Source organism: Lepidothrix coronata, unplaced genomic scaffold (genome assembly GCF_001604755.1).
Source record: "Lepidothrix coronata isolate B3197 unplaced genomic scaffold, Lepidothrix_coronata-1.0 Scaffold134, whole genome shotgun sequence".
NCBI lineage: Eukaryota > Metazoa > Chordata > Aves > Passeriformes > Pipridae > Lepidothrix > Lepidothrix coronata.
Window position 1 is genome coordinate 192,042 of NW_016690314.1, and position 24,740 is coordinate 216,781.

At 42.1% G+C, this 24,740-nt stretch overlaps 3 protein-coding genes across 5 annotated transcripts in view; 1 reads left to right on the forward strand and 2 right to left on the reverse strand.

The window, feature by feature from the left end:
* Positions 1-10,700, reverse strand: part of RBSN (rabenosyn, RAB effector) — a 13,464-nt gene extending 2,764 nt beyond the window's left edge. Inside the window, 11 exon segments of the mRNA XM_017827056.1 lie at positions 1-697; positions 1,549-1,623; positions 2,059-2,161; positions 2,603-2,689; positions 4,291-4,361; positions 5,149-5,390; positions 6,299-6,460; positions 6,556-6,601; positions 7,221-7,321; positions 9,119-9,262; positions 10,513-10,700. The exon segment at positions 1-697 is cut by the window's left edge and continues 14 nt beyond it. Of these exon segments, the coding sequence (XP_017682545.1) occupies positions 1-697; positions 1,549-1,623; positions 2,059-2,161; positions 2,603-2,689; positions 4,291-4,361; positions 5,149-5,390; positions 6,299-6,460; positions 6,556-6,601; positions 7,221-7,321; positions 9,119-9,262; positions 10,513-10,675 (1,891 nt within the window). The 5' untranslated portion in view covers positions 10,676-10,700.
* A 365-nt stretch (positions 10,701-11,065) lies between these two features.
* Positions 11,066-24,740, forward strand: part of TMCC1 (transmembrane and coiled-coil domain family 1) — a 115,231-nt gene continuing 101,556 nt past the window's right edge. The window contains exon 1 of one of the 2 annotated variants that reach the window (XM_017827058.1): positions 11,066-11,163. The gene's annotated coding sequence lies outside the window, so the exon portion shown is untranslated. Of the gene's footprint in view, positions 11,164-11,880; positions 12,036-24,740 lie in introns of those variants that run through there. The other variant, XM_017827059.1, reaches the window with a different exon arrangement.
* On the reverse strand, positions 18,753-22,529 carry TRH (thyrotropin releasing hormone). Of its 2 annotated transcripts, XM_017827066.1 has the most exons (3): positions 22,280-22,529; positions 21,050-21,261; positions 18,753-20,159 (listed from the first exon to the last, which is right to left on the reverse strand). In XM_017827066.1, the coding sequence occupies exons 2-3, from the start codon at positions 21,234-21,236 to the stop codon at positions 19,567-19,569; spliced, it is 780 nt and encodes a 259-aa protein (XP_017682555.1). In that variant the 5' UTR covers positions 21,237-21,261; positions 22,280-22,529; the 3' UTR covers positions 18,753-19,566. The 2 variants fall into 2 exon arrangements, with proteins under 2 accessions (XP_017682555.1, XP_017682556.1); XM_017827067.1 differs by lacking the exon at positions 22,280-22,529 and having other exon boundaries at positions 21,050-21,398.

A 24,740-nucleotide genomic window follows, 5' to 3' on the forward strand; every position in this document is an offset into this window, starting at 1 on the left:
AGAAAGAAACCATTGGAGAGGTGTCTCTGACAAATGGGTTAGCAGGATCTTCCTCTGCCTGAGGGGTATCTGCTTCATCTTCAAAGGGGTTTAGGCAGGTTGGCTGATCTCTGTCTAGGTCACACTGTGGGACATTCTGGGGTTTGAGTGTGAAGGTCAAATGCTCTTGAGCTGGCAGCTGCTCAACAGCAGGAGTTTCAGAACTCGTGTCCCCTTTGATCTGAGTAATATCCAAATGCTGCTTGACTTCTCTGAAGTCTAAGGAGTGTGTCCGTGAATGCTGAGACATGAATTTATGCCGCTCTCTTTCCCACTCTTTTTCACAAAGGACCTGAAGTTCCTCCCTTTGCATCTCTTCCTCTTCTGCCTGTTTTTTGGAAAGCTCAATAGCTTTCAGAGTTTGTTGTTGATCATATTCATCCTGAAGCTGCATCAGGTTTTCTTGCAACATATGGACCTCATCTATCCTATTAGCTGCCTTTGCTTGCTCAATAAAGGATGTGATATTGTCAATCTGCTGAAGAAGTGGGTCTGCTCTCTCACTCTCTCTTGAGATGCTAGATGTGGGTAACCAGCCCTCAGATTTCCTGACTGTTCCTTTTCTCATGTGAGTTTCATCACCATTAACTGCAGCTGCAGATCTGGAGATAAACTCTTTCTGATTTTCCTCTTGTTTTCCCTGTGTTTCGAGAGTGACCTAAAACAAAAAACACGTAGTATGAAAACATCACGAGCTTGAAAAATTTCATTCTAAATCCACGAGTACAAGTTAGCTGATCTTAGATGGTGCTCGCTGTCGCTAAAAGGGATCAGCTGCAGTTCTGGTTACTTCACAGAAAATGCTTCCTGTGAGTTTGTGATGATATTGACCAAAATCCCATAAGATCTGCCTCTACAAACTTGAGGACAAGTAGAAGCAGTGACAGTGTTCTTTACAGAGCAAAAAAAAATGCCTAATGCAGCTGTGCACAGTGGTCTAGATTGATTTGAACTGTAATTGTATCACAGCTGACTACAGCAGCAGACACCTATAATAGAACATCAGTGTTTAAGGTCATTGATATAATTGGCTTTTGGAATGGGATGATTCTTATTTCTCAATTTATACCTCAAAACAAAGTTGGTTTAGTTTACCATTAATGATGTCCTCCCTCCTAACTGAAAAAACTCTCTCACTGAAGAGGCATCCTTACTCTAAATGTCTTTTTTCACCACTGAAAGAGGTTTCTAAATTCTGCTTGGGCAAGTGAACTCCTGAACACAGTTTCAAAGTCCATGTAAACTAACACACTCAGTTCAGGGCTTGCTCTGCACACACTGCAGCAGGAACAGCACATGCACCTAACCCAGCTGCTCCATGCACACCCACTTCTGTTCTGGGCAGAATGCAGCAGCAGCTATGTGAATCCCTGGAAAAGGGTATGGTACAATACACATGAGAAATGACAAACTGAAATCCAGTGTTGAAGGCAACTAGTCATACCCACACAGCTCTCAGGCTTACATCTGTGACTCATGCAAGATATAACAGATCCTAACCTGTCTTACCATATGCAGTCTTCTCTTCTTCAGTTCGTCATACTGATCCTTGGTTGGCAGGGACATTAGGCCAAGCAGTTTTTCCTGGCAAAAATTGAAATAAAAAATACCGTGAACAGTATTGCTTGCAGGCATTCAGCCAATTTTCAAGTCCTTGAGAAGAGAAATACTACCAGCAGAAACCCACAAACACACCAAAGATGGTTCTACACTGCAGTCCCTGCTGCAGGTCCGTGCTTGCCTTTGCTGCCACGGCTGCACTGCTGAGTGGGCTGACACCTCAGCAGGAGCCAGAGCCAAGGCTCCCACACCTCTTGGGTCCCCAGATCCAATGCTGCTGTGTGCATGATCTGTGCTCAAGCCAGCTTACTTGAGGCTACCAGAAGTCATTAGGGGAACTATAGAAAAGTTTTAGAACTAAACCTCCTGTCAAAACAGTTTCAAACCATGGGGATGCCTGGCAAAGAACAGAACACTATATAAAATTTACATTCCTCTCACAGCATATGCTCTATTTACCTGAACAAAAAGTGTAGCTGAATATCTTATCATTCGCTGAAGTTGTAGTGTTTTAGGATGAGGTTGAGGATCTTCATGCAAGCCCAGACTCAAAATCTTCTTACTGAATCAAAGCAAACATGCAGGAGCATCAGTTCAAGAAAAAGGCCAGCAGAAATGCAACAGAAGGGGAGAGGCAATATTGGATCAAAAATTTCTGATGTTCTTTTAGATAAACAGTTTTGGATAATAGAATTTATAACGCTTTCCACTCCCACCCTTTAAAAAAACCAAAGAAACCCCAAACAAACAATCCCCCTCCCCCTAAACAGTGCTGCTATTTGTTTCCTCTATGCTTAGTTAGTACCACTGCAGGGGAATGCGTGAATTTTAAGGCCAGAAAAGCAAGAAGAAATTGATGGTGCACAGGAACAGCATCTACCTTTTCAAATGCTTTTTACAACTGAGCAGATAAATTGGTTGGTTATCCACATAATCAGTGAAGTCATAACAGAGGGAGATACACACGTGCTGGGGCAGAAAGGGGAAAGAGATGATCTTTTACCTTAAGGAATCTATAAATTCATATATTTTTTGGATCTCCACTCTCAAGTCATTAGCATGTTCAAGATTGTAGGTTGTCTCCCCTGCACTAAGAAATAAAGAGGACTTTACAGTAAGTCATGCATCCAGCTAACAACACATACAACAGTACAAGTTATCCCAAGATGACCAGGATTTGACAATGGTAAGAACTGCTAACACTAAAGGGTTGAATGATTTTATTTCAAGCTCATGTTTAAAAAACCTTTCTTTGTGACAGAAGTGGAAAATTACAATCATATTGCAAACATGACCACTTCATAGAAGATCATTTTATTTATGATTGTATTATTGCTTACTATTCTAGGAGAAACCCTGCGTTAACACAAGAATGCCACTCTGTCAATTAGATACACACATGCTTAGCGAATGTATCTATTTTGTGACATTTTTTCAGGTGATTGGGTGTGGAAAAATCACTAAGTAACTAACTATACCATTAAAGCACAATAGTTAACTCCACTAGGGTTTATCAGAAAGCAAAAGCCCACACCCCACACGGGTGTAGTATTTAAGATGCCAGTAACTGATGGTCCACATGAGGACAGAATCAATTACAGGCACTTTACTAGTTTCCCATTTATTGATAAATCTGGATTTAATGGGGAAGACTCTTCACCAGCTTTTAGCTTCCCTGTCCTTTTGTATCACAAATATAAATGAAAAGGATCACTCTCTCAAAAGTAATTTCACTATCCATATGATTCCAGTTTCTGAGACTCACTACTAGTCAGAAATCTTTAATTTCATCAGTAAGAAGCCTGTTGTTTTCTGACATGTGCTTCCATGTGCTTCCATTATCCAGGACAGTTGTATTTTTACTTTTCTCCATTTGTTGAACTATATAACCCCACCTCTCATGAAGTCATGACAAAAAGCAGTAACAGCTTAGCATGTTTTTTACCTTTTGTACTTTTCTTCCTATTGGGAGGACTGTTTTTACAAAAACAGCTTTGTTACTAATTTTTTCTAAAAGCACTAGATCTGAAGGACAGGTGCAGCAATATTTGTTAACTTTAACTTTCCCAAAAGACATGCTTCCTAGTCCAAGACCAAGGTGCATATTTCTCTCCCTATACAAGCCAGAAGTCTAACCTGGCAACCTCTTGCAGATAGAGTTGGAGAGACTTAAGTTACCCCTGTGAAATAAAAAACTACTGCAAGGAATTACGCACAAAACTGAGATATGAGAATGCTGTTTATCCACTGCAGCACAGGGTATGCCAGGTACACCCAGAACAACTGCCAGGCGAAGGTGCCGAAGCGTTCTAATGATCCTCAGCTGCTGGCATTCCTTGGAAGCCAGAGCATCCAGCTCAGGGCAACTGTTCTGAAGAGGCTCATTTACACAAGTACTGTAGGCCTTATACTTCCTTTTTGCAAAGATGATGTGTCAAAATCTGACAGTGGTGCCTCACTGGGAAGTGGCTTTAAAAAAATTTTACAAAATCAAACAACTTCTCTGTATGTTACCATTAACAGTTAGTTCAGTACTACTTTGTTTGAAGAGCATCCAGAAGACTACAGGTAATGATTTTTCTTATAATTTACACACTCTTGCAGCCTTAACACACCACTTCCTTACTACTTCCCACATTTAAGGGAGGAAATAACATATATTCATAAACATCACCAGCAAATGGGGCTTACTTTAGTGATTCTGCCATCCTTATATATTCTGGTGCCTTCTGGTCAACCTTCTCCATGCAGAGTCGGAGTTTCTTGTTTAAAACAAAATATATAAAAAAAAGAACTTACATTAAGACACAACTGTAAGAACATGCTGACATAAATCTTTTCATGCTGCCTGTGCACATTCAAAGTTGACCATGATGAAAGCTATTCAAACTATTCAGGATGACAAGACCCTCCAATTATCTTCAGAATACATATGGCACAGTCAGGAACAGGGAAAGACTCCTTGTACCCTGCAAGGTGGACTTTGTGAATAGATTTAAGGCTAGAAGTTGTCCAAGTCTTTCATTCAAAAAGATTCTGGATTCAAACAGCACCAACAGAAACTCCCATCAATAATAACCTGGGGAGTTTGTGGACTGTACTGTAAAGATCCCTGGTGATTGTCAGTACCTGCTTGCAAAGCATATTTGAACACGTTGTTGACATGGATGGTTCAAAAAAGCATTTGCCGTTAGTGTGAGGACAAACAGTACTGACAACACGGAGTCTTATAGTTCCAGTGCAGCCCATCAACCAAGATCATTGGTTTAAACAAATTCACAATTTTAAGAGAGAGACATCTCTGAACTACTAGTTCCAGATGATGAGAAGGAAGATGTATTTTAAAAAAGCATTTGAAGTTATTGTGGGATATAAATACTGTACTGCAACTGACTTCACCACTTCAGACATGTCTTTCGTTATGTGTTAGAAGAGGCAACGGTCTCAGGCGGGTGAATATTAAGTCACAAAGTAAGAGCTTGGACATGAGGTAACAAGTCAAGTAGTGACTACTGCAGACATATACACTGGGCACAGAGCTTGATTTACCTCATAGAGTTTCACAATCTCGGGTGTGTATTCTTTCTCATTAATCTGTTGCTCTCTTTTCAACAGGGTGTCTTTGCAGTGCCGACAACAACGGATTCGGTCATCATCCTTCTCATCCAGCACGGAGCTTACACTGCTTATGCTGCTGATGCTGCCACGGCGGGAGCCGTGCACACTGTTAGGTGAGGAGTTTGGGCTGGTTTGAGAACCCAAGGCCTCTTTGCTGGCACTAGTGAGTTTGCCTAAAAATTATACACATGTAATTTTACAGTAACTGGAGAAGCCAACAGATTTTACCAACACGAACAAACTGCCCTTTAACAGAAACTTTACATTCGGGAAACATTAAAAAACCATTTGAAACAGTCTGCTGAAGGAAAGAGACATGCAAGGTTTGCACGACAACCAAGACTGCAAGTCAGAATTAGGGTCTTTACTGTAAAGCCTGCTGTACTTAAAACCAGCTAGAGAGCAGACTGCTGAGAACCACCTACTTTGTTTATGCCTCGAAGCGTTCTCATGTTTAAGCCTGCACAGTTAGAGAATAACGTGTAGAACGGGTATGTTAGTGCTGTCCAGGTTCTGTGCTTGAACCTCGAAAAAGCACAGTTGATGTCATTTATCTCCACAGAAAATATGGTCTCCTCTCCAGTGCACCAGATGAGGAAAAAAGTCTGAAGGGGTTTTTAAAGGCCTAGGGATGAATTTCCTTAATTTGTTGTGCAAATGTCCAACATTTGAAGAGCATGGGGAAGACTGGAAATATCCACAATATTTTTAAATGTGAAGAACCTTGGCAGTTCTTAAAGTTGATAACTTTAATTAACCATAGTTATGGTACTCCAAAGAACAGTACACTAAATATTAGCTATATTTACCAGGAGTACATACTACTTCTAGTAATTTTTTAGTGTTATGCAACACTTCCAAATCTGAAGAAGGAACAGAGAAAAAAATGGAGAAATCATTCTTTGTACTGTATTTCACAAACAAGTGTCTGGATGAAACCGAATGACACATTAAGGACCAAGTTTTCTGCACAACCAGACTATTATAAGCATATTTTCTTCTAGTGGCAAACAGCCAGGATGCACTTAGCACCCAGAGCACACTAAGAAAAGGAGGAATTAACTCCACAGACTGTACTTACTTGCCAAAGGAAGACTGATGAGTTCCATGCACTTCTTGCACATAATAGATCCACAGAGGCGGCAGTGGTGACGTCGGTTTCGGATACTGAACTTACTGCCACAGTCTGGGCAGAAGGGAACATCCTGATCACTGACCCAAGGCACAACAGATTTCTCTATAGCTATGAGCAGGAATACACACCACGTAAGCTATTCAATTAATTCATCAGCTGGATAAACTATAGGGGCAAAAAGTCCAAGGTAAGCTCGCACCAACCTCTTATTTTAGCTGACTCAGTGTTTGTTCTGTCAAACGATGTAAGCTGGCAGAAGATAAAAAATATATTCAAGAAAATTATACTTTTGCAATGAAAAAAATGCAACACAACTCAGCCCAACAAGAAAAAGAAACCTGGCATTTTTAAGAGAGGACTCTCAGCCTGTTTCACACCAAACATGCAACTTTCCTGTTCATTTCTAATGCCGTATTCATACAAGTGATAAACGATGACTGTCAAACCTGTACAAATCAGCCATTTAGGACATAATCCTTACTGCAGCCAACATTACTGCATCTGAGTCAAAATGCAAGTGTATCATTGGCAGATTTGGAAGAATGAGAAGCTGGAAGAATCATGACAAAAACATGAGGGAAAAATTTAGTAAAGTAAAAGACAGAGAAAATAATCAGGAGAACAGGTGGTTTTTGAAGTATGTGGAAACAGCATCTTCATCTTGAAAATGGTGCACAGAAACAGAAATCATACCAATAGTATAGGGTCAAACCATGCACAGTACTCAAGGTAGTATGTGAAGAATCACAGTTTAGTATCCTTTATATTGTGTACTGCTAGATAAATGGACACATTTCATACCAAAATATAATTTTTTAAATCTAGGAAACATTTAGAAGGCTGGAATATTAAAAAGCACCAAATTTACCTTTTCTAATCTGATTATTAACTTATTAACTTCAACTACATAGTGATCAATCCTGGCTGCTCTGTGTTTCTTGAATTCAGAAAGATGGCTTCTTGTAGCACCTGCAAGGATAACAGAAAGTTGTCCTAGTCACCCAGGTATTCTGCATGGATTTAAATGCCTCTTGAAACACGGCTGTCTCTTTTTCTCACCATTTATTTCTCATGTTCAAATCCAATTTTAAAGACACATTAGAATCCTACATTTTCATAGTGTTGCCCTACATAAAACATGCAGGGTAAAGTCTAATCTCCAGACTGGCAATAAACAGTGTTTTACTTCCACCACAGAAAACAACAAGCACTATGTTAGAGAACATCTGCAATAACATTTTTTCCCCTCTTCATTCCTCAGTTACATTTAGCAAGCTAGATGTTACCTACTAGAACTGTTCTCTAATTGTTCTCTTCCTAGTTTCCTGGCTACATGTTGAACCAAAGGAAGAGGCAAGTCCAATGGTTACTAGAGGTCTATGCTTTCAGATTTCTGATCATCTCTCCACCTTTAGGAGTCTAAATTAAATCCTTGATGACAGTTCAGATTTACAGAAAACTGATCCCTAAGTATTCAAAAGAACAATATAGCATCTATTTAAGAAATGTACAATTCATATTCAACAACGCTGGTTTAAGATTACTCCTTTTCCAAATAAGGCGAGCCAGGTATTAAAAGTCAAAGTTACAGACAAAATTTAAAACAATAATCTTTTTTCCAACTGGTAGAACTCAACATCAGATGTTGCTTTCTGATGCTACTATGTAAGTGTAAGAATCTCACTTCCTCATGCTAATGAAATAACCAAAAAATCTCCAAAAATGAATTATTCATAGGAAAGGACTCCTCTGGGTAACTGAATTCCGCCACTGCTTTGGTGATGTCACACGGTCCCTTTCACAGACCCACCAAATCCCATTCCAAAATCCCTACGATTCATCTTCTCTACTCAGATGAGAAAACAGTTCTCACTTCTCCAATGTTCATAAACCTTGTCTAAATTTATTCTTAGCTAATATTTATACTATCTAATTATTTGAGCAGCAATCATAAAGTCAAAAGTAAAATAATCTACAGAACTCAGACCCTGCAGACCCAAAGGACTCAGTCCTAGTCTGGCAGCACCACAGGGGAAACTTTGCCAGGATTCACCAGAGATGGTGCAGAGATGGTCCCCCAAAAATAACAACAATATGTCAGCTACAGTAACAGGCAATTGCCAGTAGCAGCACTTGTAATTACAGGCTCAGTCACCTTATCCTTGAAATTCTACAAATGTAGACTTATCTTCAGAGGAGTGGGTTTGAGGTTGTTTTCTTTTTTAATCTGTGCTCTTTTTAAAGTAAACCTCTTTTTAATGAGAGGTGTTCTGCACCTCAAATTCAAGGAAAAAGCTGAAAGAGTTTAAATAATTGGATAATCTTTTTGTCAAACATGCAAACGAACAATTACTTTAAGTGCAGCCCAAAAGCTGGAGATTTTATATACCTTAGTTATTATTTATATAGCTTAGTTATTAATTATTAATTTGTTTTGTAAAGTCACAAGATGAAGCTAGCTGCACGGAGGTAAACACAGATTCAGCAGACCTCAGCAGCTCAGGCCCAATGACATGACAAACAGCTGCCTCAAGGGTAGCTGGGTTCTGATCCTACCCATGTATTTTTTCTGACCATTATCTGCACTTTCCCCACACCCCACACAACGTAGGTAGGCCGCACAAAGTCAGTGTACAAACCATAATCCCCCGCTACAGTGAATCCAAGGCACAGACACAATTCCAAGCCAGTTCAGCAATACATCAGCACTACCCCAATTCAGGTTAAAAGTTATCCCCACTGCATATTGCTTTCTAGCTCTCCTACCTACTTCCTGGGGCTCCCACATGTAGGGATCTACTCCACCATAGCTGAATGACTCATATCGTTCCTGAGATCCAGAATCAGTTCTGTCATCTCCTTCTCGTTTCAGCAATTTCTTCTTTGCTCTTTTGGCCTTCTGGACTAGATCTGAAAAAGATAAAGCCAAGTTATCAAACGTAGCAGGTAGTCACTAAATATTCATCACAAGAGGCCAGCGTGGATTATTCCTCTTCTTTTAGCACAAATCTTTTCCCTAGAGGACAAGTTTATCCTCAACACATTCTTAGAACCAGAATGCAGTTCAGAGCACCATAGATGACACGAAATGCTCTTTGTTGTCTGTCATAAAGCAGCACTGAGATTCTAAACACAAAATAGTAGGTTAGGGCATTCCATTCAGGGACTTCACCGTAAAACAGCAATATGTCTTAAACTATGGAACCTGTCTCACAGCACCTGGGGCACCATATAGCAATATCTTGATTCTTCTAATTCCCAGTTATTTCCTTTGGATTCAAGGATGTTCAACACTTTCTTTGTCTTGTTGCACAAACAAAGAATTTCAGTGTGCTTGTTCACATAATTTCAAAAGTACTAAACAGCCCACTGTTAGGGTTAGGGTTTCACCAAGAAAAGAGACTTTTGAATTATTAATCAATCTCAGGAGAAAACAAACAAACAAACAAACATACTTCCAGGCCAGTATCTGTAGCATAATAGAACAAAACCAACCAGATTTTTGCAGGAAACACACAGAAGTATCATCAGATTTTACACATTTTTCTCTCAATGTAAAATGATATTGCATATGCAAGAGGGGGTAAAAAAAGGAAATATCCTAGTAAAACACAATTTACAGCCTTTTTCCAAACACTAGTCAAAGTTCGTAATCCATAGCACAGCCCTGAGACACTCCAGCATCTCCTGTCAGCTCCACCACCCGTATTCTTTTCCATCAACAACCTCTCTTAATGCTACACTTTAACTGCAACCACAGTTTTATCTACTGTCAAAACAAGAAATTAATGAACTGGAACTTGGCAAGTACCAGAGATTTCCCATGTCCTGTGTGGTGTTCAAGTAATGCTTGGGAATCCACTGGGTTACAATATAAATCCAACTTTTCAGATAAAAACAAACAAAAAACCCCGAAAAGCCCAGTAATAAAAATCGTGCATAAACGATATTTGAAAAGTAACGTCTTTTAGCGCTTGCTTTAGAACTCATTTACGGAAAGTATCGGAAGAATGTAAACGCTACGCTTAGCCTAAGGAGACTTATAGAAGAATGACACTGAAACCTCGACCGCAAGCCGGTCAATTACTGTTTCAGTACTGCCAGACGCTCGCAGTACGAGCAGCCATACGGGATTTCCGCGTCATCGCGGCCGCTCTTACTTCGGAGCTGCGCCCTGACGTCCCGGTCCTCGCCCGCGTGCTGCTCCTCGTAGTGCGCCTGGAGCTGCCGGAACGCCTGGAGATCCTTCAGGCACAGCGGGCACAGGAAGCCCTCGCGCACCTCGCCCGGGTCCCCGAAGGCCGCCGGGCAGCCCGAGGCCATCGCTGCCGAGCGCTGCCCTCACGGGCCGCCGGGGCGCGGGGGCCGCATCGCCCTTCGCCGCTGCCTGAAACGAACGGAGGCGGCGCCGTGGGGCGAGAGGGAGGGCTTGGAGCGAGGGGGAGGGCTGAGCCGCGGCTGGCCGGGGCCGGGGCCAGGGCCGGGGCCGGGCTGGGCCGGGCCAGTCTGGGCCAGGTCTGGGGCTGGGCCGGGCACGGCCCCCCTCGGTGGTCCCGCCGCGCTCGCGCGCAGGCGCAGCCCCGCGCAGGGAGCGGCCGCGCGCTCTGCCGGGGGCGGGGCCGGTGCCCGCGACTGCGCGAGCGCAGGGAGAGGGGCGGGGCTTAGCGCGCACCGCCCGCCGGGGGAGAGGCCGCTGAGGGGCCGCCCCGCCCGGCCGAGGAGCCGCGGCCCGGGACTGCCGAGGACGGCTGGGGAAAGCTCGGGACCGGGACCGGGACCGGGCCCACCTCACCTCAGCGCCCGGGCGGCAGGTGAGCGTGTCCGTCCCGGGTGCCGGGAGCGGCAGAGCGTGCCGGAGGGCGGGGCGAGCGCCGACACATCGATGGGAGGAAAGGGAGGGGACAAAGAGGGCTCGTCCGGCCCCGGGGCGGGCTGCCGAGCGCAGAGCTATCGATGGAGCCCAGGCAGGCGTGGCACCGCGGCGGGGACTGAACCCTCTCCGGGGCGGGGACGCGGGCCCCAGTCCGGCCCCCGCTGCCTCGGGCCCGCTCACATAGCACCGGGTGCCGGTGGGTCTGTGCTCGGAGTCTCGTCGCTGAGCGCGCTGAAAAGAAACAGTGTTGCCAGCATCAACGACCTTCCCTTTCCCAGCCTGCCGATTTATCCTAAAAGAAGCGTCCCAAAACTGCAACAGGTGACGTGCTCTCAGTCACAGGTGGAGTACAAGAATCTACTTGCCGCTTGACAAATAGCTGTGGAAATCAGCGGCAGAGGCTTCCCAGTATCCCCCTACTGATGCCAGTTTTTGTCTAGTCTCAGCTGGCAGCAGTCCCTGCTCTCCCACACTCCCAGTTGTACGGAGGTGACAATAGGAACTTCAGGTTAGAATTACAAGCTCCTGGAGGCAGAGATTTTCTTACGTGACAATGCTATTTACACTTGAGTCCCGTCCATTAACGGTGGATTTTCACTGATCATGTCCTGCTCTTTTACCCTCAAAGTTAAATCCTTTAAAACATTTTCAACAGGAATCATAGTGGGGTCAGGAGGAAGAGTGCAGGAACCAGCCTGAGGCTTACTGCCTTAGAGGATTCACCTGGTGTGGTGTTGTTCTCCTTCTGGATTTGCTGGAGCTTGACAGTTTCCTAGCGCTGAGCCATACCTATGCCTCCGGAAAGCTCAGGTGGTACCACCTCTCCCTTTGTTGTTACCTTGCCCCTTTTGTCCAGACCTCTGTTGAGGCCAGAGAGTTATATTTAACTGAACAGTGAAAGAACAGCAATACATGTGTCTCTAGAAGAGCTGCAAGATCTTTACAGGTGCAGAGCTCCTGGAGAGGTTTCTGTTGGCATTTCAGTTTTCTGGTTCCTGTTTCATGTGCGTGATTTGTCATTGGGAGTGTGCAGCGAAGGGGCAGTAAAAAGGGTAGGTGAGGGATGGGAAACATGCCTGTCACTAGATGGCATAGCAGGGCCATCTGAGAGCAGCCGAGAGCCTGCAAGGGCCTCGGCAGTGATTTCACAGTCTTTGCTGTAAAGGTTCTTGTCCTGCTAAGCCCTGCTGGCCCAGGCAACTCACCCTCTCCTGTCATTTCCAAGTAGTAAGAACAGGGCATAAGGAAGAGAGAGGTTGTACAGAACAGCAAGCTCTTTCCTTAACCCTGTGTTTCTCTACAGCTTCAGTAACTGTTCTTTTTCAAAAGGAAAGTCTTAAAGGCTTATTAAAGTGGTAAATACAACAATTGAAGTCTGGTAGCCTACTGCTGGGACACAAAGAAGGACTGCCTGCAGTGACTTGTGAGGAGGGTGACAGCATGCTGTGGTGTGCATGAGAAATCAAACATTTCACCGAATCTTAATTATGCTCTTTTGCATGTTCTGCATTTGACCACAAGATATGAGAGCACATCTCGCCGGATGAATCTTTTTAAAGTACTGATAAAACACCATATAGTGTCAATCACCCTTGAAAAGAGAAATTTCATTCACCATTTTGAAAGGAGAATGTTGTTTGCATGTTTCTGAATATAAATGGTCTTTAGCCCTTCCTGAGGAACTCATTTCACATGAAGCGACTGCACCTGCTAATATAATTTGTATCTTTATGAAAGTATTAGACTTACTGGGAGTCTCTCAGAGACAATTAGAGAAGTGATATTCCAAAGTTAGCATGCCAGGTGTAGTGATGTGTGGAATGGTGTCAATTTGTTCCCAAAGGCAAATGTGGGCTTCTGTGTTCCTGAGGGCCTCATGTTCCTTAACAGAACTAGCATTTTCTACATAATCTAGGTTTGTGCTGGGGTAAATAAGAATAGACTTTGACTGCTGTCATTTAGTCAGGCTCATCACGCTTTCCCATGCAGAGTGTGTTCACAAAGTGAAAACATCCAGATCAGTCTAAAGCAATTCAGTTTACGGTTCTTCAAAAACTAATTTGTCTTCATCCAGCTGGTTGCAATAGGAAGAGGTATTTGGGGACAAATTAAACCTTACTGCAGTTCTACAGATGCTCTTGGGGACTGCATATGAATCAGTAATGGCTCACTCTGTGAATCAATGCAAACAAGCAATGGTGCAGGAAAGAAAAGCGTTCCAAACACTTGCTCCAGAGGCACAGTCAGGCATGTACTGTCCCGTCCTGCCACTGGGATATAAAGGCTCAGCTAACAAAACCCTGTTAGATAACTCCTCCTCTGCTGCACTCCAAGTTCTCTGCAAATACTGAGTAAATAAGTTGAAAAATATGTTTGTTAATTGTAATAACTCTTTAACTATGAATTTTAGAACCTGGACTGTTCCTCAGTTGGTCATTGCTACTGATGTCCAAGAGGAGGGACTTCAGTAGGAATACAGCTGAGAACAGCCCTGGGACAGCCCTGTCAGAAATGTGTTCCAGCTGGGGGTCACCTGTGTTCTTCAACTACTTGTAATACCTTCGGTGCCATTTGGAATGTTAAAGAATAGACTCTGATCCCAGCACAAAAGAGGTAAATCACAGAATATTCTGAGTTGGAAGAGACCCACAAGGATCATCAAGTCCAGCTCTTAAGTGAATGGCCCATACAGGGATCAGACCCACCTTGGGGTTGGGTCTTGGTGTTACTAGCACCATGCTCTAATAAACTCAGCTGACCTCAGGCTTCAATGCAGACAAGAGGTAATACTTGATGATGCCTGTCTATTTCTCAAGGAATTCAGTGGAATGTTTTTGCACAAATATGGCTTACTCACTGAAAAAGTTTTAAAATATCTGAAATTTAGCACCGTTGAGTTCAATATAGACTTTGGGGCATAAGCAGAGTGGAAAATCAGACTGTTCATGGGAAAATCAGAATATTCTTCCTAAGTATTCCCTAAACTAAATGGTTAGTTAATTTAATGTAGTACTGCTTTTAAAACTGGCCTAAATTCAATTTTGTAATTTAATAATAGATTTTTAAAAATCCATTTTAAATCTCCTAGCATTGAAATGGGTAGCACAAAACTCTTCTACAACATAAATGATCTTTGATTTAAATTTGTCTAAGAAAATGGTTTTGTTTGTTTGTTTGTTTAGGTGGATATAAATTGACATTTTCTGTATTTTTCATTTTGTTCAGAGAACTAAAATATATGCATATCATTGTTGCTTTTATCAAAGCTCATATATTCAGTATACTCAAGTTGCTTATAGTAAACATTTTGATACATAACAAACCTGTTTAATTAGTCTGTGTAGACAGGATAGAAGCTGCATTTTCATGCCAAAGCCATGATTTTCCCTGTGTTTGCAGTCTTATCAATCAAAGCTGACAGCAGTAAGAGCTGCAGCTGACAGCTTGCTGAGCCCCTGGTTTGTGGTTTAACTGCTTCAGTACTGGCAAGGCCAGTCATCATCCCAAGTTTGTCTGGTCCCTTAAAGCAGTGAGTAGTCTGGCGATGTTGGCCCTGAGTGCCATGGGATGGCAGCACGGAGTAGGCGAATTAGGAGAGACGGGAAGATCCCGAATTCCTTTGCGTTTCCATTCCGTTTAACGGTGTAACTGTAGGAGCCGTACCCCGCATGCCTGGGCTCCGTTCAGGGCTCACTGCAGGTTTCAAGCGCACCATATCTGGGTGCTGACTCCTCTAGCCTCTCTTGTCTTCTCTTTTGTCTACAGACTTGTGCAGCAACCAATCCCCTTCTCAAAACAGCATGTCTAAAAGCAATAAGCAGAATACCCCCATCAGTTGGTATTTGACAGGGAATGATTTATGATCGTTTTGCAGGGGTTTTGTTGCTGTCTTCTTCGATACCACCTGCTTGTTCGAAGAGCTTGCTATTTGTCTTGACTGCTTTTGCTCAGAGAACCTTTCATAAATTCTTACTATATTTTTTATTTTTCTTGACTTTTGTCTCTCCTTTTCTTTTTTTCACAATAGCTTCTTCAGGCACCACACAGTACCGGTTTCAGAATCACGAGGGAATTTACAGTGGAAACATATGCTACTCTGTGAAAATTAGTTTAAATCAGCAATCATATTTCAGGCAGCCTGTTTAAAGCAGTTCACTTTCCTTAGTTTTCCCACTCATAATCTCACATTTTCCCTATACCAATCAGCTATTAAATTGTCTACACTGCATCATAGTCATTGTATCCGTTATAGAGAGAAGGTGGCAATGAACTAACTTCCTTTGATATGGCACATTGGATCCTGGTTTGCAGGAGTATTTGCATAATTTATTAAGTCTAGATTTTCCCTCTTTCCAATTTACAAGAACATGAAGAAGGGGATGGAATGTAAGCTGTGAGTAAGTGAGGAAGGTGTTCCTTCAGTCACTCAACAGTGAGTGACTCCTGTACCAGTGATACACTTCTGTCTTCTCTGGGTCACTGGCTGTCAGTTCAAACCAAGGTGGCTGAAATAAACTCAAGAGCTATTTTCGCCTTTGGGCTGGATTGTTCTGTTTTGTTGGTCTCTGACATGCCTGTCTCTGTCGGGCACTGGTGTCATGCTCCAGCATAGACACCAGTTCATAGTGTCATAGTTCATAGTACAGTTCATGATCTAATAAGACTTTGGTTCTGTTTTACTCTCCTTCATCTCTTAAAAGCAGACAAAGTGAATTGGCTGATACCTGACAAATGTCTTTGTTTCCTTCTTGGGACTTTTAAGCTGCATTGATTTCATCAAGGCAAATTAAGCACAAATGTCTTCACATAGGTCTAAAAGTAATCTCAGGTAGGCATTAACTCAGTTTTCTCAAGGAATTTCCCCATCTATTTTTTTGGAGGTCTGTGTGTCCAACCCGAACCCTTCCTCCTTACCCTGCAGGAGTGGGGAGTTCATGCTGTTCATACTGGGAGGTTAGAGAGGCTTCTGCACTCCAATGCAGAAGGATTTCCTTGTCTCATCTTTTGTGTCACGTCTCTGTATGGTCTAGACCTCACCCAGATTCATCCCTCCTGCAGTGCTTCTCCACTTGACTGCTTTCCGTCATATTTTTTATCTATAGCAATCTCCTGACTGATGCTTTAAAGTTGCAGCTGGACATTTAATGTTAACTGAGTGAGTTACTTCAGCTGTAGTGATGATGTTGGTTTCAAACTTTCTGCAACTAATGAGTTGTTATAAGTAGTAATAAAGGTGTTTGTTGGGGCCCTTGGAAACACTCAATGCATCCTAATTATAGTGGTCAGCAAAGAGATCGAGGCTGATAAATGTGTGGGAGGGGGCACAGAATAGTAATGATGAGAGGAGTTGACAATAGTTGCAGGAAATGTTAATTATACAGCTGGTTCACATGAACTTTCTCCTCCCCTTGAAAACAAAGCTCATTTTGAAGACACTTGTAAAAGCTGTGCTTTAGGAATCAAACTCCCTGATGTCTCAATAACTGGCAACATCCAGAAATATAAAATTGCAGTGGAGTAAACAAAGAACTCATCTGTGCATGGTTGTTTTAGTCTCAATTAAAGCTGGAAATGAGATTTTGCATGCCTGTGCTGCCACATTAGGGCCAGTGCACAGCTTTACTCTGTGGATTTAATCCAGATTCTGCAGAGGAGAAGGCAGATTTTTCCACTGACTTCCATGACCAAGTCTGCTGTTGATTTGTTCTGATTCCTGAAGGGCCACATCCTGTCTGACAGATAGTGCACTTCTGCAGGTAACTGTGCAACTGCAAGGCCCCTTTCTGCAATTGCCGAGTGTGCAAGTGCATTTGTCTGAGTGACTGAGCAAAGCAGGTTACATGTGGATGTTTGCATGGATGTTAAATTCTAGTGGAAGATGACAGTGAGAGGAAGGTATACAATAAAAATAAGATGATGAGAAATGTGCAATTAACAAATTCTTACCTTATAACTAAATAGTATATATCTGTGTTGTTCATATTGTTAAGAGATTGCACTATTACTGTTCAAAGAAGCAGAGCATTATAGGAAAAAGCTGGCAATTTTCTGGTTAGTCCCTTAGCCAAACTCCAGAGCCCAAAAGATTTTAGGGTATAGGTAAATCTGACAAATACTTAACTTCAGAACTTGTGCTTATGTGTGCTTCATAGTCACAAGACTGTCAAATTCCAAATGGCAGTCAGTCCTCTGAGAACGATGTCTGTAGGAGAAAGAATTGTTGTACTTGACTGATAGTATGTCTGCAACACTGCAGACAACAGAAAGAAATTAATAAGTAGAGATGAAATTTTCATGCAGATACTGGGAGAAAATGTACTTTTGATCAAAACAAAAATCTGGACAATTTGAAATATGGTTTGAATTACTTAAAAAAAGTGGAACAATTTTTAAAATATGTAAGCTTTGCTGTTGCCCATTATTACCCACCTGGGAATTTCTTCTTTCCTCTTTTTCCCTTATTTTGGACATTTTGTAGCAAGTGGATGTGGTCTGATGTAGTAATGTTCCTTGAGGTTTAAAAAGCATTCATTCGTTGCTGAAAATGGTATATGAAATGGTATTCTTCAGAGGAATCTGTTTTTCCCTGATAAAAGAAAACAGAACACTTTAAAAGGCATCATATACAGGAAGTGTGCAGAAGGAAGTTGAAGAGTATGGAACGTCCCCAGCTATCTTCTCTGAGGACTTCTTTAGCATTTATTAGAAACCCCCTGTCAATAGAAGAGGTCTGTCCACTGTCACGTATTAAACCACTTATTATCTCCAAAGTTCGAAATTGCTTGACAGACCATGTTAAGTGTGGATCAGTCTGGGAACATCTAACTTCAGTGAAACTCACTGAAATGATTAATTATTTTTCTTCAAGGTAGCTAAACCATATGGCAAAACTGACTTCTATAACTGAGGAGGAGCTCCAAGGTACTGCCTGGGGAGCAACCGTATTCAAAGGAGCACTTCAGGCACCTGATGTGTCTTGATGGTATTGAGAAGGATGAATGTCGGTGGAAACTACACTCATTTGTTTATAAAATAACATTCTAGCAAAATACTGACATGCTGTAACCTCTTTGAATGTACAAGAAGTGACATGAATAACTCAGAGCACTCAGTAACTGCACATTAGTTGCAAAAATCAGTAAGTCTATTGTTTAGACCCGTGAACAGGAAATCAGATTTCTCATCAAGTTCCCTACGAAGTAGGTCACAAGATGGCTGTGAGTTTAGCCCAGATGCATAGTTTTGTGTGCCATATAGGTAAATATTTAAAAACTGAGTCTATCTATATGCAAATCATCCTTCCACTTCAGAACAGTTCTAAGTATAAACATGTGCTGACCACCAGCATGCAAAAAGATTGTGCCTAGAAAAATACTTTTTGATGTTAATTTGTTTATCTTTATTTAGCTTGGCTTAGTTCTATGTTTTTCACAATATTGCAGTACGTTTACACAACCAGTAAGGACACTCAGAGTTGACTATTCATATTTATTGAATCATTCATATCAAGTAAACACTTTTGGGAGTCTGACCACAGAAAGTAAAAGCATTCCTTTGAGAGGAGAGAAAATCCTCACTGTAAGGAAAGGATCTCTGCTTGCTTCATTGTTAAATGTCCGAGGAGAAGGCATGATTTCAAGTGGCACGACTGAAGTGTGGACACATCAGGGTGGGAGTTCTAGCGTGGGTGTACACAGTCAGGGGGGGTCACAACTTGCAGCTGAGATGCTCAGGGATGCAGTAACCCTTTACACAGTGCAACTTCTTAGATGAAAAGGGTTTTCCTGTGCCAGTTCCAAGTCAAACTATGAAGTCACTCATCTATTCCGTTCCTGTTGAAACAGTTCCTGTCTCTCTGCAGTGCTTACTGTCTGGGCAGATTGTAGTGCACAAGGGTTCGAGTCTCCCAAATGTTATCATTTAGAACTGAAAACCTACTAGATTTCATGTTGTTCTTTTTTCTCCCTCACTATTAATTTACTGATTTCACTGATGTGAGAAACCATATAATTATTTCACTTCAGGAGCATCAGAACAGAAATTTAAGAGCCTGTTTTAGTCATTTAGGAACACATAGTTGGATTATTCTGGGGTCCAGGCTCCTAAGGAAATAAGCACTCAACTTCCTAAAGTGAGGAGTTGAAGACTCAGTACTCCTGTTCCATTCAACTGTGTCCTTCAGTCCCTTTGCTTTAAGTGTGTGACAAAGCCATTAACTTCAATGGGAACACTGATGCACTGAAAGGTAGGTGCAGAGGTCAGCAGCAGGGAGCCATAAGGGAGTGAACAGAATGTTTTAGTGATCTGGCAGTTTACTTCACCAAATGCAAATGGTACACAATTATTTTCTCATTCCTGTTTCACTCTCCCATGCTGATCTCTTTCCCGGGTGCTGACGTTTTTCTTCTACCCTGTCTCTGCTAACATCATCTACTAAATCAAGCAACAAGCTGCCTTTGTTACAGGTGAAGAACTCAAAAAAGTTGCAGGGGCCTGTGTCGTCTGAGCTGTCAGAATTCCAGTGCCTTTTTCCAGGATGCTGGCCTTTCTCACCGTATTGGTCATTTAGGTCTACCTCATAATTCCAGCTTCTTTTGCTAGGGTGCTGATGCTTGTACATCAGATACCTTCTGCCTGGATGCTGTCTTTTGGATAACTCATTCATGTAGGTTAGCTGTGCCCGAGGGCTGTCAGCAATCTGATCCAACAGTGACCTTCTGCCAGGAGGCTGTTGCTTTTTCAGCTCCAGATAGACATCAAGGTTGTCTTCTGTCTCTCTTTTCCCTGGATGCTGCCTCTTCTGAATGTCTCCGTAAGATGTGTCTTTCTCAACATCTCTTTTTCCAGGGTGCTGTCTCTTCTCCAGTTTGCTTAGGTACTTCTCACCAGGGTGTTGTCTTTTGGAAAGCCACTCTGAAAGAGGGGCTTTTGATTCTGTCCAAGGAAAAGAATAATGTTAATGAACATTATGTTAATGAACATCATTCAACTTCACTAAGGAAGTTGAAATGGGAATTTGTGGAATTCTGTGGTACAGGATCATAACCTGCTATTCTTTGAAAGCCAACTCAGTAATTCCAGCTACCAGTCATAACTCTGTAAGTATCTCATACTCATTCTTTTTAATATTTCAGGTCTTGGATCTACATGACCAACACTCAGCATTCATGTGAAGAGGGAGGAAGCCTTTTTCTGTGGGCATTTGAGGCCAGCTCCTCTTCCACTCTGGAAGGGCTCTGTGCTCCTTGTTGCTGGCAGGCATCTATGTGCTGCTTCTTGCAATCCCCAAGTCTGATTTCCTTCCGTTCCTGTGACTAGTGAGAGCAGAGCATCTGCAAGCTGGGAGGCTCAGACACTGGAGCTGCCTCTAGCCTTCCCAGCTGTGGAAAAAGCCTACTTCTACTGGGATGTAGGAACCAGTGGCTTGAGGTAGTAGGTGAATGGCAGCATTCCCATCTAGACTTGACATTAGGTGGGTCCACAACTGAGGAATGTCCTCTGTGTGTCCTCTTAGAGCTTCCCTAGGGAAGTACTTGCTAAACAGGCAGGGTTTCTGTGACAGGCTTCTACCTTTTTATTATGTAGTAGCTGTTTAGTGATGGTACAGCCTTGCCTGAGCAGGGAGATCTTAGAGAAGAAAGTACCTTTGAGAATTCTGTGTCAGTGTATTGCAGCAGCCCTCTTATTCTTCTCCTCCCCTTAGTTACAGTGGTAAATATATAGATATATTATATTGGAACTTGGAAATCGTACCTTGGATATAATTATCTCAGCCAAGTGCTATGCCAGCATCAGCAAAGAAATGTCCCCAGTGGGATATATACCTTTATTAGTTTCTTCATCCTTTTCAGCTTTCTTGAGGACAGACTGAAAAATGAGGCTTTCAGATCTCTGAAGGATGTCATCCAGAGGACTCCTCATGGTCTCACTCTCCTCTGGAAGGGGCTGTCTCCCGTTGAGGCAAGCACCCCACAAGGTCAAGCAGAGGAGTAGCAGCTGGATAGATGGCATTGTGGGACGGGGGTTCCTGCAGCTTCTGTGGAACAGAGAACAGCAGGGGAGGAGGATGGAGCAAACAAACCTAGCAATAACAGCAATATTTCCAGACACTGAAAAACAGATATAGCACTGCTGTAGGGATTGAAGTCTCTTCGGATCCTGCCTCATTTCTGTTACTAACCTCTAGTTTACCTTATATCTTCCAAATTCTTCATAATTAAAAACAGGCACTTGTTCATTTTTCTGGCAGAATAAATATGAGTATTTTAAATACCTAACTTCCTGAGTCACAAATAATTTTGAAAGCCAGTGATTTTGCTTTGCCTTCTGCCAAGAGACAAACACAATTTCCCCCTTGAACTTAGTGTTAACTGTTGCCCCATGAGGTACAGACACCTATACCTGCACTACCAGTCTCCATCAGGCAATTCCCTTTGCTAAGGGTTCATTTTAAAATAATACTGCGAATTGCAGCACTTTCATTACAGCTTTAGTTAAAGCCAAACTTTATTAGTCTACTAGTTTTTCATTATCTTTTTCTATACATTTAAAGTAGCTGTGTGCCTGGGTATTTGTCAGGATAAGAAGACAGCTATGCTCTGTGGGGCAGAGAGATTTCTTGCACTGGAGAAGCACCTCATTTTTTTTAGAGACATGATAATAATAATCATATCCTCTATTACCTCTTGCCAGACAACAAATGCTTTTCTATTTTTTTTTTGCTAGCACTGAATTCCTATCACACTTAGGGCGTTATTTTACAGTAAGCAGACTTCCTTCAGTAGAATAGAATACATCTTAAATGCTAGTATAGCAGTCACATATATCTTAATTATTGTCTATCTTCAGAGCATGAAAGAAATGCACCATTTTATGAAGTCCTACACATTTTTTAAATAGAGAATGAGTTTATTACCTCTCTTGTTGGCAGGATTCTGTCACTTCTGAGGTTCTTGGGTAACAGTGTTAAGAATGCCACATAGGTTGTTTGGCTTAGAGCAATCTTTAGACAGAAAGGTAGAATCTGCTAAAAAGGAAATTACTTGGTAAATTACCTGGTTTGCAGATTTTTCCTTGATGCATCTGCCAAGAGTCTGATAGTCCTTTAAAGCTGTTTGCACATCTGAGCTTCAGAGTTGCCCTTTTGCTGCCACAGACACACAGAGTATCCAACAGAGCCGTTGCTGTGTGCTCCTTGGATGGCTTGCATCTCCCTACTTATACTGTACCGCCTCTGGACCCTTTATGCAAATAGCTCTGAGGTAGTTTAGGGGATATGATGTGTTGGGGCTTTTTTTACTGCTGTCAGCTGCATTTTGAATGCATTTTAAGACTTGGATAGTTAATTGCTGACCTCCATATATCCATGCTCGACTCCCAGAAATTGTTATTTTCCCATTCTCTAAAGAGATTATGTTGAATTTTATGTAACTCAGCATAAAGAAAAGGAGTTTTTTCTCTGCAAAACTAAGCTTGTGTGTCCTCTGTTAAGCAAGTACTGTGGAATAAATGCAGAGAGGTAGGCTAGACAAGAAAGACAATGATAAAAATATAATGGATTATATTTAAATAAGTTTGCACCATGAGTTCTTATTCTGAATGACACTACACAGTTTCTGACTCACAATTCCATATTTCCTTGGCATAGGGTTCCACAAACAGTACTTTAGAATATGGAGTGCATAGCGTTAGATATTAAAACATAGTTATGTTGCTGCTATGTGCTTCAAAAAGCATTATACTATTGTAACTAGGAATAAGACTCCCTGTCTTTAACCCATCTGTCTATTTAAGATATTCTTCCACACAGTACTACTGAAAACAAATCATGCAGGGGGCACAGCTGCTTGGCGTTTCCTAGGTGTAATAACTCCTTAAGGTCTCTTGGGGTATGACACCTGAGTTTAAAAAAATTACTGTATTGCCCTTAAATTAAAGTGGCCATTGATGAAATGGGAAACTGCCTGTTTTCGTTCTCATTAAAATCTCCTTGACACCTTTGAGCTGAGGACTCCCTTTGGAGAATAGGGGTGAAATCCTGTGTTACAACTACATCTCCATGCAAAGCTTTTCAGCAGGTGCAAAATTATATTCACAGTGCAATGCCCAGGACTTCCAGCCTGGCCAGCTTTGCTCCTTTGCTAGACTTATTTTTGTCTTATTCTGAACTGATTTAGAGTTTTAATACTTTATTTAAAGAAAGAAAGTTAAAATTAAGCTCCTCAAAGAGTCTTCGTTTTTCATGAAAAATGTCCTTTTCCTATTTCACGGGTGGAAAACTGTCTATTTTTAATATGCCATCTTTATTTTTAGAATTCTGTTTTGGTTTTCTTTTGCCACATTTTTTTCAGTTTCATTTTCCCCACAGATGATTCTTCTCTTTAAAAGATATCTGGAGGTTTATTTTATAAGTGTAAATGTCCTTTCTTCCCCCTCACTGCACAATTACTCATGACACTGAAATGAATTCGTGGGTAGGAAGGAGAGTTTATTTTCTCAAACTCTAGAGCCTTCCAAGCTGTACTTTTCTGTCTGTCACAATCCACTGACACCCCAGACTTGCCCAGAGCTTGTGTCAGCACAGGATTTGGCTCCCAGTCCTCCTGGACGTCTATGGTAGGTTCTAGAATTACACAGAGATGTCCAACTACTGCATTTCACACCTAAATACAGCATTTCAACACCACTGTGATCCTCGACCCCTTTGTCCAGCTGCTGTATTTTATCACAGGTGTATCAAGTCCCTTGAGCTGCTTCATCAGCTCTGTTGATGAAGTTCCTTATTTTTCTTTTAAACATTCTCAAGAGCACACCAGCTTCTCAAAAGGCTTCTAAATGAAGAAACTGAGAGGCAGACAACTCCTTCCGAAGCAGTGAGACCCTTACATGTGATCTGTGAGGACTGAGGTTTGTGTTCCTCTCCAGCCTGCTCGTTGCTGGTAGGGCTGACTCGGGTCACTCTCAGGGATGAGCAGGAGCCTGGGGCCTCCACTTGTGCTGAGCACTCGCCCAGCTCAGTCTTAGTGTTCATAGCAGCTGGGCCTTAGCATTGGGTCTGTCACTGGGCACACAGTTGTTGGTCCCTAAAAAGACCTTGAAGGTGAATAATGAGAAAATCTGCTGCTAACCCAAGTCTGATCTCCATTCTAAAGAATTTAACCGCTCATGTGTTGTGCAGTTAGTCAGCTACGACATCCTGGAGTTGGGCAGAAAGTTCTCCTTGGCAGATTTTTGCATTTTTACATCTTCCTTGGGACACCTTGCTCTGGTCACTGTCAGAGATTAGCTGAAGTACATTGTTCATTTTCAATATGGCCATCCCTGTAGGAATCCCAAAATATAGAAGTTGTTATGGGAACTGCTCTTCTGTTCTCAAACTGTAAGATAAAAAACTATTCATGTGTGGAATTAAAGGGCCATTGCATTTGTTATCAGTTTACTGAGAGGTGTCGAGTTTTTAGGTGGCTTGCCCTTTGTCACAGAGCCGTAGCTGTGGAGTCAGAAAGTGACATCAGA